The sequence below is a fragment of the Dromiciops gliroides genome, chromosome 1, assembly GCF_019393635.1.
Source record: "Dromiciops gliroides isolate mDroGli1 chromosome 1, mDroGli1.pri, whole genome shotgun sequence".
Classification (NCBI taxonomy): domain Eukaryota; kingdom Metazoa; phylum Chordata; class Mammalia; order Microbiotheria; family Microbiotheriidae; genus Dromiciops; species Dromiciops gliroides.
Window position 1 is genome coordinate 677,858,042 of NC_057861.1, and position 15,663 is coordinate 677,873,704.

The window sequence follows — 15,663 nt, forward strand, 5'->3', positions numbered from 1 at the left end:
GACCTTGGAAACCATGTGTTTCAACCTTTTGTATCTGCACTAGAACCCCCTCAACCACACAACCACTAACGGGTCATCTGATCTTTGCTCAAAAACCTCCAATGAAGGGGAATACGAGGCCACTCATTCCACTTTTGGATAACTCTGCTTGTTAAGACATTTCTCTTGACACAGTGACTACATTTCCCTCTTTGCAACTTCTTCCCAAGGGTAACACCAATCAACAGATCACAGAATCCAAACTGCCAGACTGGTCAGAGCCTGAAAATGTGGCATCCTGGCAGCTAGGCAATGAGACAAACACCCACAAGCTGCCAGGGCCACTGTCTTGGGATGCCACCTGGTGGCTACTGTTCAGTTAGCATCTCAAAAGGTCAGGGGCCCATTAGCCCCAGGACATGACACCCTATTTTTCTCCCCAACTTGATCCTCTTATCCCTAACCTTTTTCCACAGGCACACAATTCCCAGCGTCAATAAACCCTGACCCCGAATTTATACTTTGCTGGGCTTTATTATTCCTTTAATTTCCCAGTTAAAACTTGTTTGAAAACTATCAATCTTGTGAAAGCCCTGGTCCAGGGTTTCCAGTCTCTGAGTTGACCAGGACCTGGTTCTATCTTGAGGAGGCTTCTCTGCCAAATCATTCCCTCTTTGGCTTGTTATGCATATTTGCAGGGGTTAGTCTGTGGAGATTTTCCAATATAGTTCATGTCTAGATCTCCATAGACATAAATAAAAGGGTACCTCCAGCTCCTGTATAAGCATTCAAGATAACAATGCATTTATATCTGGTGTATGACAGCCTTTATTTAACCCCACAGAAAATGCGAAGGAGACCACAAACACAGAAAACACATATACGATTCACAATGTTCCCCAAACTGTTAATGTCATTTTTTAAAAGATAAATCAACCATTTTATTTTCCTCTGATTAGTTCAGGAATTTTGATAGGCAGATAGCTCTTTACATTGACTTTGGAGGGCGTCTGGGGGCAGCACCAGCAGGTCTGAAGCGGGGTGGGGGTGTCCAATCCTTTCGTGCCTCACAAGACTGATTCCTTACTACCTTGCTGTGGATCACGCAGCTCACACAGTAATGCAGTCTCACATACAGTTTGGGGAGCACATAAGAGTTGAAAACACTGGATTCGGAGATGTCCCTGATGGCTGCAGCTTCCATGATGTTGCGAATGACAAACTTCTTGATGGTCTTGCCCTTGGGCATGCAGCAGGTGCAGTTGTTGCAGCGGATGGGCTGCACGTGGCCGCGCCCCTTCTTGAAGCACCTGTTGTTCCTCCTCTTCTTGGTCATCTTGTAAGTCAGAAGCTGAAAAAGGATCTAATGTCATTCTTTTTTTTTTTTTTTTTGCGGGGCAATGGGGGTTAAGTGACTTGCCCAGGGTCACACAGCTAGTGTCAAGTGTCTGAAGTCAGATTTGAACTCAGGTCCTCCTGAATCCAGGGCTGGTGCTAAATGTCATTCTTAAGAGTATAGACTGAGAACTGGAAGGGGTCATTTAATCTAAACCTTCTTACTTTATGGAAATAGAAACTGAACTTTAGAGAGACTAAGTGACTTGCCCAAGGTAACAAGAACAAAGATGGGATTTGAGCCTATTCAGTCTCTAGAACCACTGGTCTTTCCACAAGGGCCCTGAAGTCCTGCAGGCTCATTGCAATCCTATGATTTGGATGACCCTTTTTAATTTTTTTTTTTTAGTGAGGCAATTGGGGTTAAGTGACTTGCCCAGGGTCACACAGCTAGTAAGTGTTATGTGTCTGAGGACGGATTTGAACTCAGGTCCTCCTGACTCCAGGGCTGGTGCTCTATCCACTGCACCACCTAGCTGCCCCTGGATGCGTCTTTGAAGGGAACTGAACTTGGGAGCTGCTAGTAGGGCAGCCCCTTTACACTCTGATGAGTTCTACTTCCTAAAGGGATGAATATAACCTGTCCCCTTCTCCCCAGTAGCACCACCCTGTTGTGGAAGTCATCTGCATAGAGGTGGTAGCTGATGTCACTGGCAAGGGTGAGAGAGAAGGTAAGAAGGCCGAGGAGAGAGACCTTAGGAAACATCCACACAGGGGTGGGGGGTGGGGGGAAGGCTGGTGAGACAACCAAAGAGACAAAGAAGTATTTAGGGAGGAAGAGGAGAACCAAGAGAATATGACAGAAGAGACTATCCGGGAGGAGGAGGTACTAGATATATAGCCCTCAGGAAAAACCATCACTTGACTCCATGCTTCTCTCCACTATTGCCTCAACCTTTGTTTGAGAGGTCATGAGACTGCCTTTCTTCTTCTTCTTCTTTTTGGTGGGGCGAGGCAATTGGGGTTAAGTGACTTGCCCAGGGTCACACAGCTAGTAAGTGTCAATGGTCTGAGGTCAGATTTGAACTCAGGTCCTCCTGACTCCAGGGCTGGTGCTCTATCCACTGCACCACCTAGCTGCCCCATGAGACTGCCTTTCCAAAGCTGAGGCCGAGAACTCAACATCATTCAGGAACTCGGGCCACGTGGGTAAGCATATGCCTGCCTTGACCATCTGCCTCTCCCAAAACTCACAATATCCCCCCACTGCTCTCTACTGGGCCAAGAGGCTGCTCTCTGGGAAGGAGGGCTCAAACACACCATTAGTAATCCTTAGGGCAGGAATTTCCTTTCTTACCCCCCAAACACCCACTATGTTTAAGTAAAAGAAAAAGATGGAGATAGAAGGCCAAAGAGGACTCTAGGACCCCTTTTATAGGCCAGGGCCATAAGGTTTGTTCAAGCAAGTAGGAGGGGCAGCTAGGTGGCACAGTGAATAGAGCACTGGCCCTGGATTCAGGAGGACCTGAGTTCAAATCCAGCCTCAGACACTTAACACTTACTAGCTGTGTGACCCTGGGCAAGTCACTTACCCCTAATTACCTCACCCCCCCAAAAAAAAGAACTATGAACTCAAGCAAGTAGGAGCCAAGCAATTCCTCTGGGTGACAGCCCCCATCCATGAGGCCTATCCTCCAGAAGGCACCAAAAGCCATAGCCATCCCCTTTCTTAGAAGAGACAAAAGATTATACTTAGATTCACCACCCATAAGATCAACATAATCAAAAAATCCCCTTGATCAACTCCCTAAAAAAAACTATTAGAACTGTCCAAACAAATCGATTTGGCTGCTCTAAGTCATAGGTTCCCAGCTTTGTAGAACAGACTGTTTGCAAATCCTTGCTCTGGCCCATAAAAGGGAGCCTATATAGGCTCGTTTGGCCTTCTCTTTGTCTTCAGGCAAAGGTTGCCCAACCACTTCTCAGGCATTTTGTATAAAGTCTGGGATTCTGTGACTGAATTTTCAAACCTATGTGACTAAAGGAGGGTGATGCCGTTGACAGGAACATTGGGAGAGTGGGCAGGCTTGGGGGTGGGGGTTAAGATTCCGTTTTAGACAAATTGAGGCCATACGTTTTAGACTAAAAAGGAAGGAAAGCCGAATCTGGTAGTACAGATTGGAGGGGGAGAGACTAGAGGTGGGCGTTCCAGTCAAGTTTATGAGGTCTGGAGACTATATCCTTCCACAGTGACCATATGTTTATTTCCAGTACCCACTTTCCCAGCCCACATGGTAGGCTGTGTCTGTGAAGTACTTATTCAGTATTTCAGAACCAGGTTAACTTCCCTGGGATTCCAGTTTATATACCAGAGGATTGGGGCCTGGAGTGTGCCCTAAGCAAACTTAGGGATTTGTTCACCTGGGTGCACTGGATCGGGGTCATTGGTCTGTTCTATTATCCCAGGTTACCTCTAAGCCCATGAGAAAGCTTCCTAAGGGCATAATTAGGTCTCTTAATTTTAGGAGTGGATTCAGATTATAAAACTAAGGGCATTATCAAATCATAGAAAAGAACTGCAAAAGAGTTGGAATCATAGATGATGCTTGGTAATGAGGTAAGTTTGGGAGAGACTCTCATTCTGGCTTTGTAAAGCCACACAGTTGGTCACCCAAAAATTCTTGATGGGGTAATGGAAGGTAATCAAACATTGACTGCTCTATCCTCTTTTCTTTCTTTTTTTAAAATTTTGTTGAGGCAATTGGGGTTAAGTGACTTGCCCAGGGTCACACAGCTAGTAGGTGCCAAGTGTCTGAGGCTGGATTTGAACTCAAGTCCTCCTGAATCCAGGGCTAGTGCTCTATCCACTGTGCCACCTGGCTGCCCCTCTAGCCTCTTTTCTAAACAGAAGCCAATTCCTAAAAGTGGGAGCCTTCATGAGCAGAGACTGGCCAGTGAGGGGAAAATTAAGGAGATGTACTCCCAGGCTGTGCTGAGTCTGAACCTGCCACACAGCAGGAAAATCCTAAGCACAAGCTAGGAATCTTCTTAGGGCAAGGTCCATGTTCCCCTGCAGGAGAAATATGGGATGGCATGCTGCCAGAAGACCACAGAAGTGGCAAGCTACTAAGTCTGAAGAAGTGGGGACCCTCCTGGGGAGCAATAAAAAGCCAGCTTCCCTGCCCCTCCCCACCCCTACGTTTGTGCAGAATCTGAAGACTGCAAACCTTGACATCGTGCGACAAGAATACATACAAAGATCAGAGCGACCCTTTGGCAGAGGTCAGAGGGTGAGGGAGGCATATGTAGGGATACAGAAACCATTCAGTGAAAAGGGGAGAAGGCATCTCCTTTGGAAGCCTGTTCCAGAAGCTGCTAGAAAGAGGAGCAGCACAAGCTGCAAAGTCAAAACAGAGTGAGTGATGATGACCTGAAGGATGACCTGTAGATTTCTAGCTGGGATATGGCCATAGCGCAAGCACTGGTGGAGGAAAAGGAGAAGAAATGGAGGAAACGGCCAGTTGTTAAGCAGCTATGTGACCTAGCGGATGGAGTGTTGGGCTTGGAGTCAGGAAGACCTGAATTCTAATTCTGGTTCAGACCCTTACTGTGTGACCCTGGGCAAGTCATTTAATCTGCCTTAGTTTCCTCATTTGTGAGGTGCCCCCCCTTAATGCTAGTGCCTTGTGAGATAAACTTCAAGTTATCCTCTAGTTATCTTATTTGTGGGTGCTAGGTGGCACAATGGATAGAGCACTGGGTTTAGAATCAAGAAGAATCATCTTCGTGAGTTCGACTCCAGCTTTAGACACTTACTAGCTGTGTGACCCTGGACAAGTCATTTTAACCCCGTTTGCCTTAGTTTCCTCATCTATGAAATGACCTGGAGAAGAAAATGGCAAACCACTCCAGTATCTTTGCTAAGAAAACGACAAATGGGATGAGAAAGAATCAGAAATGACTAAATAGCAAATCTGTTTATATGTTGTCTCTCCCATTAGACAATACTTTGAGGGCAGGTATTATTTTTGCCTTTCTTCATATCCCCAGGGCTTAGCATAGTGCCTAGCATATAGTAAATGCTTAATTAATGTTTGTTGGCTTGACTCAATAATAATAATAGCACCTACCACACAGAATTGTTGTGAGAATTAAATGCATGAATATGTGTAAAGCACTTTACAAACCTTCAAGGGCCATATAAATGCTAGTTATTAATAGAGTTGTTACAGAGGAAAAAGGTATCCAAATTAGTCTTTAAACCCAAAGATTATTGCTCTATCTGGAAGATTATCTAGCCTGATTCCTTTATTTTACAAATGAGGACACAGAAGCCCACTGAGGTTAAATGACCTGTTCCAGGTTACACAGATAGTGAGTGTCAGAGAGAGGATCTGGACTCCAGAGCTGTTGTTCTTTACACTGAGCCACACTACCTCCCTCAAAGAATGGCCAGATTCAGGAAGATTCAATTCCTACTGACTGGAGAACAACTTCATTTGTGTGGGCCACACAGAAGCAAAGGAGAAAGAGCTTTCCTGGTCATAAAGATTTAAAGGAAGGGTTGAGGGGGCAGCTAGGTGGTGCAGTGGATAGAACACTGGGTTTAGAATCAAGAAGACTTATCTTCCTGAGTTCAAATCTGGCTCAGACACTTACCAGCTGTATGACCCTGGGCAAGTCATTTTAACCCTCATTGCCCCGCCCAAAAAAGAAAAAAAAAAAGGAAAAATTACAATTAGAACGTAAGCTCCCAGGGGGCAGCTAGATGGCACAGTGGATAGAGCACCGGCCCTAGAGTCAGGAGGACCTGATTTCAAATCCGACCTCAGACACTTGACACAAGCTGTGTGACCTTGGGCAAGTCACTTAACCCCAACTGCCACACACACACACACACACACACACACACACACACACACACACACACACACACACACACACACAAAGAACATAAGCTCCCTTGAGTGAAGGGACTGTTGTCTTACTCTTGTATTTCTATCCTCAGTGCTTACTTAGCACAATGCCTGGCACATTGTATGTGATTAATAAAATAAATGCATTTTCATCCATTCATTCCAGATGCAGCAACTACCTATAGAATGTCATCACTGACTGGAGTTAACTTCAACCTTTTCAAGGTCTTAGCAGAATGCTGCAAAACAGCAAGTCAGGAAGTGATTGATACCTGAATACCAGACTGTGTATCTATGCATCTGGTCAGAAGCTTATAGGTCAATAGGGGCAAGTGGTGGCAGGGTCCTGAGGTCACTCATTTCAGCAGAGCATCTTGGCAACTCTACAGGGCCTAAAGGAAGGATTGGTTGGGAAAGAACCTCAGAAGAACAGGTGTTTTCACTGCAAGCGTTGAAATGTGGGGTGTGTCTGAGAAGTAACTCACAGGATACATTTTTCTGATTTCCAACATTTCCCAGAAAGGTCCAGGTTGATTCCTTGATATGTGGTAAAAGATCCCAGAAGCCATCTCATATAATCGTTGCTCAATAATGTTAACATTATAGCAGTTTAAGCATTCTTTTTGGGATGCAACCCTTAAATAGAAGAATGAGGAAGGATGAATTTGTGTAAACTGTAAGACTGATGAAGAGGACTAATGCACCATCCAAGACTTCAAAATGTGGTATATTCTTTGTTAAGACAGTTGGAAAGGGAGGCTAGGTGGCGCTATAGTGGATAGAGCACCGGCCCTGGAGTCAGGAGGACCCGAGTTCAAATCCGACCTCAGACACTTAACACTTACCAGCTGTGTGACCCTGGGCAAGTCACTGAACTCCAATTGCCTCACACCCCCCCCCCCAAAAAAAAAAAGACAGAAGATTGGAGGTCAGCAGGTTGGGTGGATTTGAGAATCATCAGCATAGAGAGGATCATTAAATACATGAGAGTGGATGAGTTCATGAAGTGAAGTAGTCTAGAGGGAGAAGAGAGCCCAGGACAGAGCCCTGAAGTTAGTGGGTGTGATCTGGAGGATCTAGCAAAGGAGACAGAGGAGGGGTTGGATCGGTAGGAGGAAAACCAGAAGAGAGTGATCAACAATGTCAGAGGCTGCAGCGAGGTCAGGAAGGATGAGGACTGAGAAAAGGCCACTGGATTTGGCAGTAACTTTGGAGAGTGCTGTTTGGATGAAATGATAAAGTTGGAAGCCAGATTGTAAGGGGTTAAGAAGAGAGTGGGAGGGGGGCAGCTGGATAGAGCACCGGCCCTGGAGTCAGGAGGACCTGAGTTCAAATCCAGCCTCAGACACTTGACACTTACTAGCTGTGTGACCCTGGGCAAGTCACTTAACCCCCACTGCCTCACTTAAAAAAAAAAAAAAAGAAGAGAGTGGGAGGAAAGTCAAGGCACCTATGGTAGATGGTCTTTTTCAGTTTAGCTATAAAGGGATGAAGATACATAGGATGATAATTAGCAAGAGTGGAAGGATCGTCAAGTGTTTTTTTCAGGATGGAGACGTAAGCATGTGTGTAGGCAGTAGGGAAGAAACCAGTAGATGGGGATTAAAAATAAGGGATAAAATAGGGATGAGAGAGGGGGTGATCTGCTGGAAGAGATGAGTTGGGATCGCTTGAACAAGTAGAGGAGTTCAGCTTGGTAAGGAGTAGGGTTGTTTTATCATAGGAGACAGGGGTGAAAAAGAGTGAGCGATAGATGAGGATGAGGGGGCTTGAGGTGAAAGGCCTCAATATTTTCTGTAAAGAGGCAAGGATCTCAGCTAAGAGTAGGGGAAAGGAAGCCATGGGAGGTTTGAGGAAGGATCGAGAGCACAGAGCCTTCTGGCATTACCAGGGAGAGGGCATGGTCCAGTTCAACATTTACTGATGACTGCAGCGGTCCATTTCCATCTAGGCAGCAGCCATGCACCTTGTCCAAAAGACAATGAAAAAAAGCTCTTAGATGCTTCACTGAAACCCAAGATGTCCAGGGTCCCTGCAATGATTCTTTTTTTTTTTTTTTTTGGTGAGGCAATTGGGGTTAAGTGACTTGCCCAGGGTCACACAGCTAGTAAGTGTCAAGGGTCTGAGGCTGGATTTGGACTTAGGTCCTCCTGAATCCAGGGCTGGTGCTCTATCCACTGCGTCACCTAGCTGCCCCAAACAATTTTTTTTTCTTCTTTTTAAAAATTTCTTTCTTTCTTTTTGGTGAGGTAATTGGGGTTAAGTGACTTGCCCAGGGTCACACAGCTAGTGTTAAGTGTCTGAGGCCACATTTGAACTCAGGTCCTCCTGAATCCAGGGCCAGTGCTCCATCCACTGTGCCACTTAGCTGCCCCTTTTTAAACTTTTTTTTTTTTTTGGCGAGGCAATTGGGGTTAAGTGATTTGCCCAAGGTCAGCAATGATTCATTCTTATAACTGTAAAAGAAATGGAATGGTTGGTCTGGTAGGCATCAACAGAAGCTCATCTCTCAGGGCTCTTTTCAACTTCATAGAACCCTAAAGCCCCATGAAAGAGGATCTTGGAGTCAGATCCCTTCTCCTTTCCCCACATCCTGCACCTTCCATGGGTGGCCACCAGCTTTCCATCTGAGGCTTTGTTCCTCCACTGAGTCTGAAGCTACCTATCCCTTAAGGAGGGTGGGGGGAAAGGAAAGGGGTTTGTTGTGCTCAAGGATAGTCCCTGAGTCAGTCACCCCTTATGACCTCATAGGTGATCCCTGGGCCTCCTGCTTGGACCAGGCCAGAGTTGTAAAAGGTCAGAGGGTGACAACCACTTGCCTCCAAATCATGGGATGTAGAGTCTCTGTAAGGGCCAGGCTAGGCTGGAAAGTGGGGGGAGAGTGGGATGACAGCTCCTGCTTCTGGTGGGGAAGGTGGTGGGAGGGAAAGATATATTGACCTAGAAGGGTGAGAGGACAGGTATCCTCTGGAGGACTCTAAGCAAATCTGGGATCTAGGGGCCAAGGGCTGGTCTATAGGAAGAATGACTACCCAATGCCAACATCTCCCAGGCCGCTCCTCTCATCTGTACCCTTTCCTTCCTTCTCTTGCCCCATTTCTGCTACAGAAGGGTAGTATTGAATCTGAAAATGAACTTAACGACTTTGAAGAAACAAACATGGTAGGTGGATATTGGGCATTTCCTTAGGGTGGGCTGGGAGGCTGGAGAATAGGGAGTAACTCCTGTAGGGGGGTCTGGAGCTCTGACTAACATACGTTCTCATACCAGAGAGTTGTGTCTGACTGTGGCTTGGACAGATGGTGGAGGAAGGGAGCTGAAGCAAGGCTTGAATCATCAGGTCACACGCAGCTGGCAGGGAGTGGAAAATGAGAGGGCGGGGGTTTGGAAGGGCCAAGACATCAGATGCCTGGGAATAGGATGGGGACAGATGAGTCCATGGGAGAGACTGGGCCTGATGTGAGAAGTGGATTCTCCTCTGCTAAGGAAAGAGGAGCCACAGGCTTTTTGTCAGGCCAGGAAGAAAGGCCATCCTGTCTGCCCTACTCCCTGAAGCACAGATGAAGGATGCTGCAAGCTGGAAGATCCAGGCATGGTGGCAGGGAATGTTGGTATAATGGGCACTGCCGCATGCAGTCTGGAGGCCTGGACCATCCAGTGCTGGTGGTGGGTGGGATGTGCAGTACTGCTGCTTTGTGCCCCATAGGAGTGGGCCCCAGTCCACATGTGGCACATCCACTGAGGTTTCTGCCAAATACTCTGCCACCTGCCTCATCCAATTTTACTTGAGAGGAGTAAAAACAATGTGCCCAGCCAACCTGAGGTGGCATCCAAACATTCAGCATTTGAGGTTAACATCCTAATGGTTTAAGGGGCTGGTGGGGGGAGGGCACTAGACCTTCCTTGCCCAATAAAGGATATCCTTAGGCCCACCCTGTCTCCTTTGTTGGGTTTTTTTTGGGGGGTGGGAAGGGCAATGAGGGTTAAGTGACTTGCTCAGGGTCACACAGCTAGTAAGTGTCAAGACTTGTCTGAGGCCGGATTTGAGCTCAGGTCCTCCTGAATCTAGGGCCAGTGCTTTATCTACTGTGCCACCTAGCTGCACCCTGCTGCCCCCCCCCATCTCCTTCATTGATTCTTCTTTCCCTCAAAATGTAGACCTGACCCTAAGTCTTTGATCCCTCCATGCTTTCTATTTGGTGATCTCATCTACTTCCCGAGCATCAATTACAATATTGATGTAGGTGGCCCCAGTGGAGCATTTCCAAGGATGACTGTGCCTTGGGCCAGGCAGCTTGATGTTTTTAAGTCAATAATGCGCCTGAACCCTTCTCAGCCTGTTTTCTCATCTATAAAATGGGGGACTGGACTCATTTACTTTCCAGCTCTAGACCTATGAAGCTATGGTCCCTTCCAACCGATGCTGACTACCAAAGGTGATTTCCAGCCCTGAATGATGTCTCCTGAAGTTCCAAACCCCTGTCTCCAACTACTAACAAGACACCCACCTTTCAGTGTGCCACTGGCACCTCAAAGTCCTAAACCAGCTTTCCTCAACTTTCCTATCTCTGTTGCTGGCACCATTTGCCATCCTTTTCAACTCTCCAGGATCAAAACCCTTTCTCAGGCTCCTTTACTCCCACATTCAATCCTTTTCCCAAGTCCTGGCTATTCTGCCTCTGTATCTCACATTCCTTCCTTGTCTTGAATGCCACCATTCTTGTGCAAGACTTCATCATCTTACACCCGATTGGTCTCTCTGTTATTGGTACAGAGACTGAACACTTGGGATTCCTGTGCTAGCACTGGGCACAGGATCAGGTGCCACTTGGCAGCTGTCACCAATAACAAAGTTGTAGATCATCACGAGGGAGCAGGGGTCCTTCCTGGTTAAGAAGCAGAATGCAGACCTGGTGGGCAGCAACCAGACCTCTCATCACTTTGGGGACATCAAAAACCTACAGATTCCCCGATCAAACTGTAAAAGCAGGAGGACATAACAGAAGTTCAGGCCAATCATCCCCACCTCCAGAGGTGAGCAAAGTTCAACTCTTTTTTTTTTTTAGTCCAACTCTTAATTGACTTTTTTTTTTTGGTGAGGCAGTTGGGGTTAAGTGACTTGCCCAGGGTCACACAGCTAGTGTCAAGTGTCTGAGGCCGGATTTGAACTCAGGTACTCCTGATTCCAGGGCCGGTGCTCTATCCACTGCACCACCTAGCTGCCCCTATTTTTTAGTCCAACTCTTAATATCAAGTCCAAATTCAAGAAATAGGCTGGAAAAATGAGCAAACAACAACAACAACAACAAAAGAACCTGACCATTAAAAACTACTATGGTGACAGGGAAGCTCAAGACAAAAACTCAGACGAAAGCAATGACTTGGAAACATCTACAAGCAAAGACTTGGGTAGGAGTGGTGGAATATTGGACAAAAGCCCAAGTAGAATTCCTAGAAAAGCTAAAGAGATGAAAGAAGAGCAAAAAATAAGATTTTAAAAATAAGAGCAAAATTGGGGGGAAAAAATGAGAGCTATGTAAAAAAAATTATGAAAAGACAACAGCCTGGTAAAAGAGGCCCCCAAAATAATGAAGAAAATCGTTTCTTAAAAATCAGAACTGGCTAAATGGTAAAAGTACAAAACCTTACTGAGAAAAATAGCTCCTTAAAAATTAGAATTGGTCAAGGGGAAGCTAATGACATGGGATATTAAGAAATAATAAAGTCAAAAGAATGAAAAAAAAAGGTGCAATATCTCAGGAAAAACTGACATAAAATATAAATCAAGAAGAGATAATTTAAGAATTGGGTTATCTGAAAGCCACGATCAAAAAAAGGGCCTAGACATAGTATTTCAAGAAATTATAAAGGAAAGCTGCCCAGATATCCTAAAACCAAAGGGCAAAGTAAAAGTTAAAAGAATCCACTGGGGGGAAAATAAAAGAATCCACTGATCATGTCCTGAAAGAGATCCCAAAATGAAAACTTCCAAGAATAATACAGCCAAAATTCAGAGCTCCTAGATCAAGGAGAAAATACTGAAAATAGCCAGAAAGAAATAATCTAAATACCTTGGAACCACAGTCAGGATAGCAGCTACCACTATAAAGGAGAGGAGGGCTTAAAATATGATATTCCAGAAGGCAAACAACCTAGGATTACAACCAAGTATAACTTATATTATACTCAGAAAAACTGTGTATAATCCTTCAGGAGGAGGAATGGATATTTAATGAAATAGAGAACTTCCATGCATTCATGATGAAAAGACCAGAGCTGAATAGAACATTTAACATTCAAACATGATACTCAATTAAAACATAAAAAGATAAAGATGCATGAGAAATCACAAGGGACTTTACAAGGTTAAAGTTTCCTTTCCTATGTGGGAAGATAACAATACCTACCACTAAAAATATTATCATTAGGGCAGTTAGAAGGAACCTATCTGAAGGTCACAGATGTAAGTCTATTATGTTGCAATGATCTTAAAATAGAAGGGATGCATTGAGAGAAGGGGGAGAGGAAGAAGGGGAATATTTATCTCATATAAAAGAGTTGCACAAGGAAGAAATTTTACAAGAGGGGAAAATGGAGTGGGGAGAAAGTGGAACAGACAACACCAGAGCCTCACTCTCATCTGGAGGAGGGAGAGAGAGAGAGAGAGAGAGAGAGAGAGAGAGAGAGAGAGAGAGAGAGAGAGAGAGAGAGAGAGACAGACAGACAGACAGACAGACACACACACACATATATACACAGCTGGTTATAGAAATTCACCTTACCCAACAGGGAAGCAGGAGGGGAAAGGGGCTAAGAGAAAGTGTAAAGGAGTGACAGGAGGGAAGGTAGATTAAGGGAGGCAGTCAGTAGCAAGAAACCACAACTGGAATAAGTGGAGGAAAGATGAAAAATCAACCTCATGATGTAGATGAGTATATCAATGCAGTTCCAAAGTGCCAAGGAAAGAATCCATCACTTTCCTTGACAGACTGCTGCCTCTTCTAGATTAACCGCTATGTAAATAAGAACTGCAGAAATATCTGGAAATCTACAGAAAAGCAATATAGTTCAGAGGTGGGTGCACAAACATAGGATAACATTGTTTTCACGGGACTCAAGCGAACATTGATTCCCAAAAAGTTCTTGTTGGATCTGTTGTTACTGGTGCGTGTCCTCTCTCTGGCGGTGGGGAACTGTAGCCCATTCACTTCCTCCTTCCTTGCTATTGGCAGCCATGTATTTCTAAGACTCCGTGGAGGAACTACCCAGTGACCACGTTCTGTGGGTTAACACACTACCTGAATTACTTGTTTCTGTCTTTCACTCACTATGGGCCACATCTTCTTGTCTGATGCTCCATTTCCTTACTCTTAAACCGATCTTCAGTATGCTGTGGCTGTCTTACAACTGCACATGTCTCCATTGCCCCGAGTCCCCCATGTTTATTTTTTGGGGTGGAGGGGGGAGAATGTGGTGGTTCATAATGTGTAGACACAAAGGATCACCGGAAAGATGCTTTTGTTCAAAAGTGGGTTTTTATCTGTCAAGGAGCAGCTTTAAAATAATTAGAAGTTAGGTTCCTAAATGTAATTCAATCATCCACTTTCTTCTTCCAAATCTGGGTATAACTCACCGTCCAGTTACAGTGCCTGAAGTCAAGATGTACATGCTGACAGGCTGACATGGATCACATTTCCAGCTGAACACCAGGCAACAGGCACATCTTCATGGATTTGGGTTTCTTTCCTAGTAAATTGGTAGGCTACAGCAGCTGGATGGCACAGTGGATAGAACACCAGCCCTGAAGTCAGGACCTGAATTCAAATCTGACCTCAGACAATTGACACTAGCTGTGTGACCCTGGAAAAGTCACTTAATCCAATTGCCTCCCCCCCCCAAAAAAAAAAAAACTGTTAGGCTCATCACTTCTGAACAGGAATAAATTTCACAGAGCGGGTCCTAGGACTGGGGCTTGATGCAATCAACAAAATGTCATCTGAAAATAAAGGTGTTGGGAGCTCAGTTGCCTATAGAGAACCCTGCTTCCATTTCAGCTGCACAGGGTATTCTGTGATGGAGGCCAGCACCTCCATCTGTGATGGAGTTAGCTTTATGTTTCACCTGCTGTAGAGAAATGGAGGACTGCTGAACAAAGTTCTCTCTCTGACTGTCATTGTCAAGCCAGGAGAAGGTTTAAGGTAGTCTAATATGTCTTTTGGGGCTTTTTTGGGCAATGAGGGTTAAGTGACTTGCCCAAGGTCACACAGCCAGTGTCAAATGTCTGAGGCCAGATTTGAACTCAGGTCCTCCTGAATCCAGGGCTGGTGCTTTATCCACTTCGCCACCTAGCCACTGTCTAATACGTCTTACAAAATCATCACCAACAAATGGTGAACACAGCACTTCAGGCAAGGGTGGGGAGGAATGTCTTCTGTGGAGAACCAAAGCCCCCCCTCCCCCAGTGGTGGGGAGGGAGACTGACTCAGGCCATGTGGGGCTCTGGGACTCTAGAGAAAGGGAGGGAGGGAAAGGAGCTGGGTAAGAACAAGGTCAGGCACTAAGGATGAGGATGAGAGCACTGCCATCTCCTGGGACAGGGAATCAAGACAAAAGGTAAGAGATCATGGGGGGATAAGGGGAGGGGCTCTGGGCCTGAGTAGGCTCTTGTCCTGCTCCACTCTGGCCTAGGACGAGACAGCCATCAAGATCCAGGCCTGGTGGCGGGGGACCCTCGTGCGACGGACGCTGCTGCACGCGGCCCTCTGCGCCTGGATCATCCAGTGCTGGTGGCGGGTGGCTCACATGCGGTTATTGGATCGACGTCGCAGGACAGTGCTACAGCTCTACACGAGGCGGGAGTGGGCCGTGGTGAAGCTTCAGGCCATGGTGCGCATGTGGCGTGTGCGGCGGCGCTACCTGAGGGCTCGGGCTGCTGCTCGCCTGATCCAGATCCGCTGGCGCAACTGCCTGACCCGTGGTCTCATGCGTGGCCGCTACCAGATCACAGCCAGCGGCCTGGCGATGGACATGCAGGTCTTAATTGCCTAGGGCCTGCTCCTCCCTCCCAATAAAGGATTTTGCTGGGTCTGCTCTGACCTCTTCCCTCCTCAGCTGCAGGCAATGCTCAGCAAGCCCAGGCCTTGGGGTCTCTCTGCCTGCACGCTTCCCTGTCCTGGTTTGGGTGCCAGGCTTGGAGTCAGCAGGACCCAAGTTCAAATCCCTCCTCAGACACTGACTGACCAGCTGAGTGACCTCGAGCAAAGCACATAGCCTTTGTCTTGGTTTCCTCCTCTGTAGAGCACTCACCTCACAGGGTTATTGTGAGAATGCAATGAAAGGACACAGACACAGCACTCTGCAAACCTTAAAGTGCTGCACGAATGCTAGCTATCATGTTGTCGTCTGCTTGCACCACCTACATCACTGTTTCTGT

The 15,663-nt window shown here is 46.2% G+C and overlaps 2 protein-coding genes across 2 annotated transcripts; one reads left to right on the top strand and one right to left on the bottom strand.

Moving 5' to 3' along the window:
• Positions 1-842: 842 nt before the first annotated feature.
• On the bottom strand, positions 843-15,202 carry LOC122736308 (40S ribosomal protein S26-like). Its single transcript, XM_043978452.1, has 2 exons — positions 13,864-15,202; positions 843-1,330 (listed from the first exon to the last, which is right to left on the bottom strand). The coding sequence occupies exons 1-2, from the start codon at positions 13,912-13,914 to the stop codon at positions 968-970; spliced, it is 414 nt and encodes a 137-aa protein (XP_043834387.1). The 5' UTR covers positions 13,915-15,202; the 3' UTR covers positions 843-967.
• Positions 14,720-15,421, top strand: LOC122753512 (IQ domain-containing protein F6-like). The gene is made up of 2 exons (XM_044000906.1): positions 14,720-14,779; positions 14,919-15,421. Exons 1-2 carry the CDS (start codon positions 14,720-14,722, stop codon positions 15,276-15,278), a joined length of 420 nt encoding a protein of 139 aa, XP_043856841.1. The 3' UTR covers positions 15,279-15,421.
• Positions 15,422-15,663: the final 242 nt, after the last annotated feature.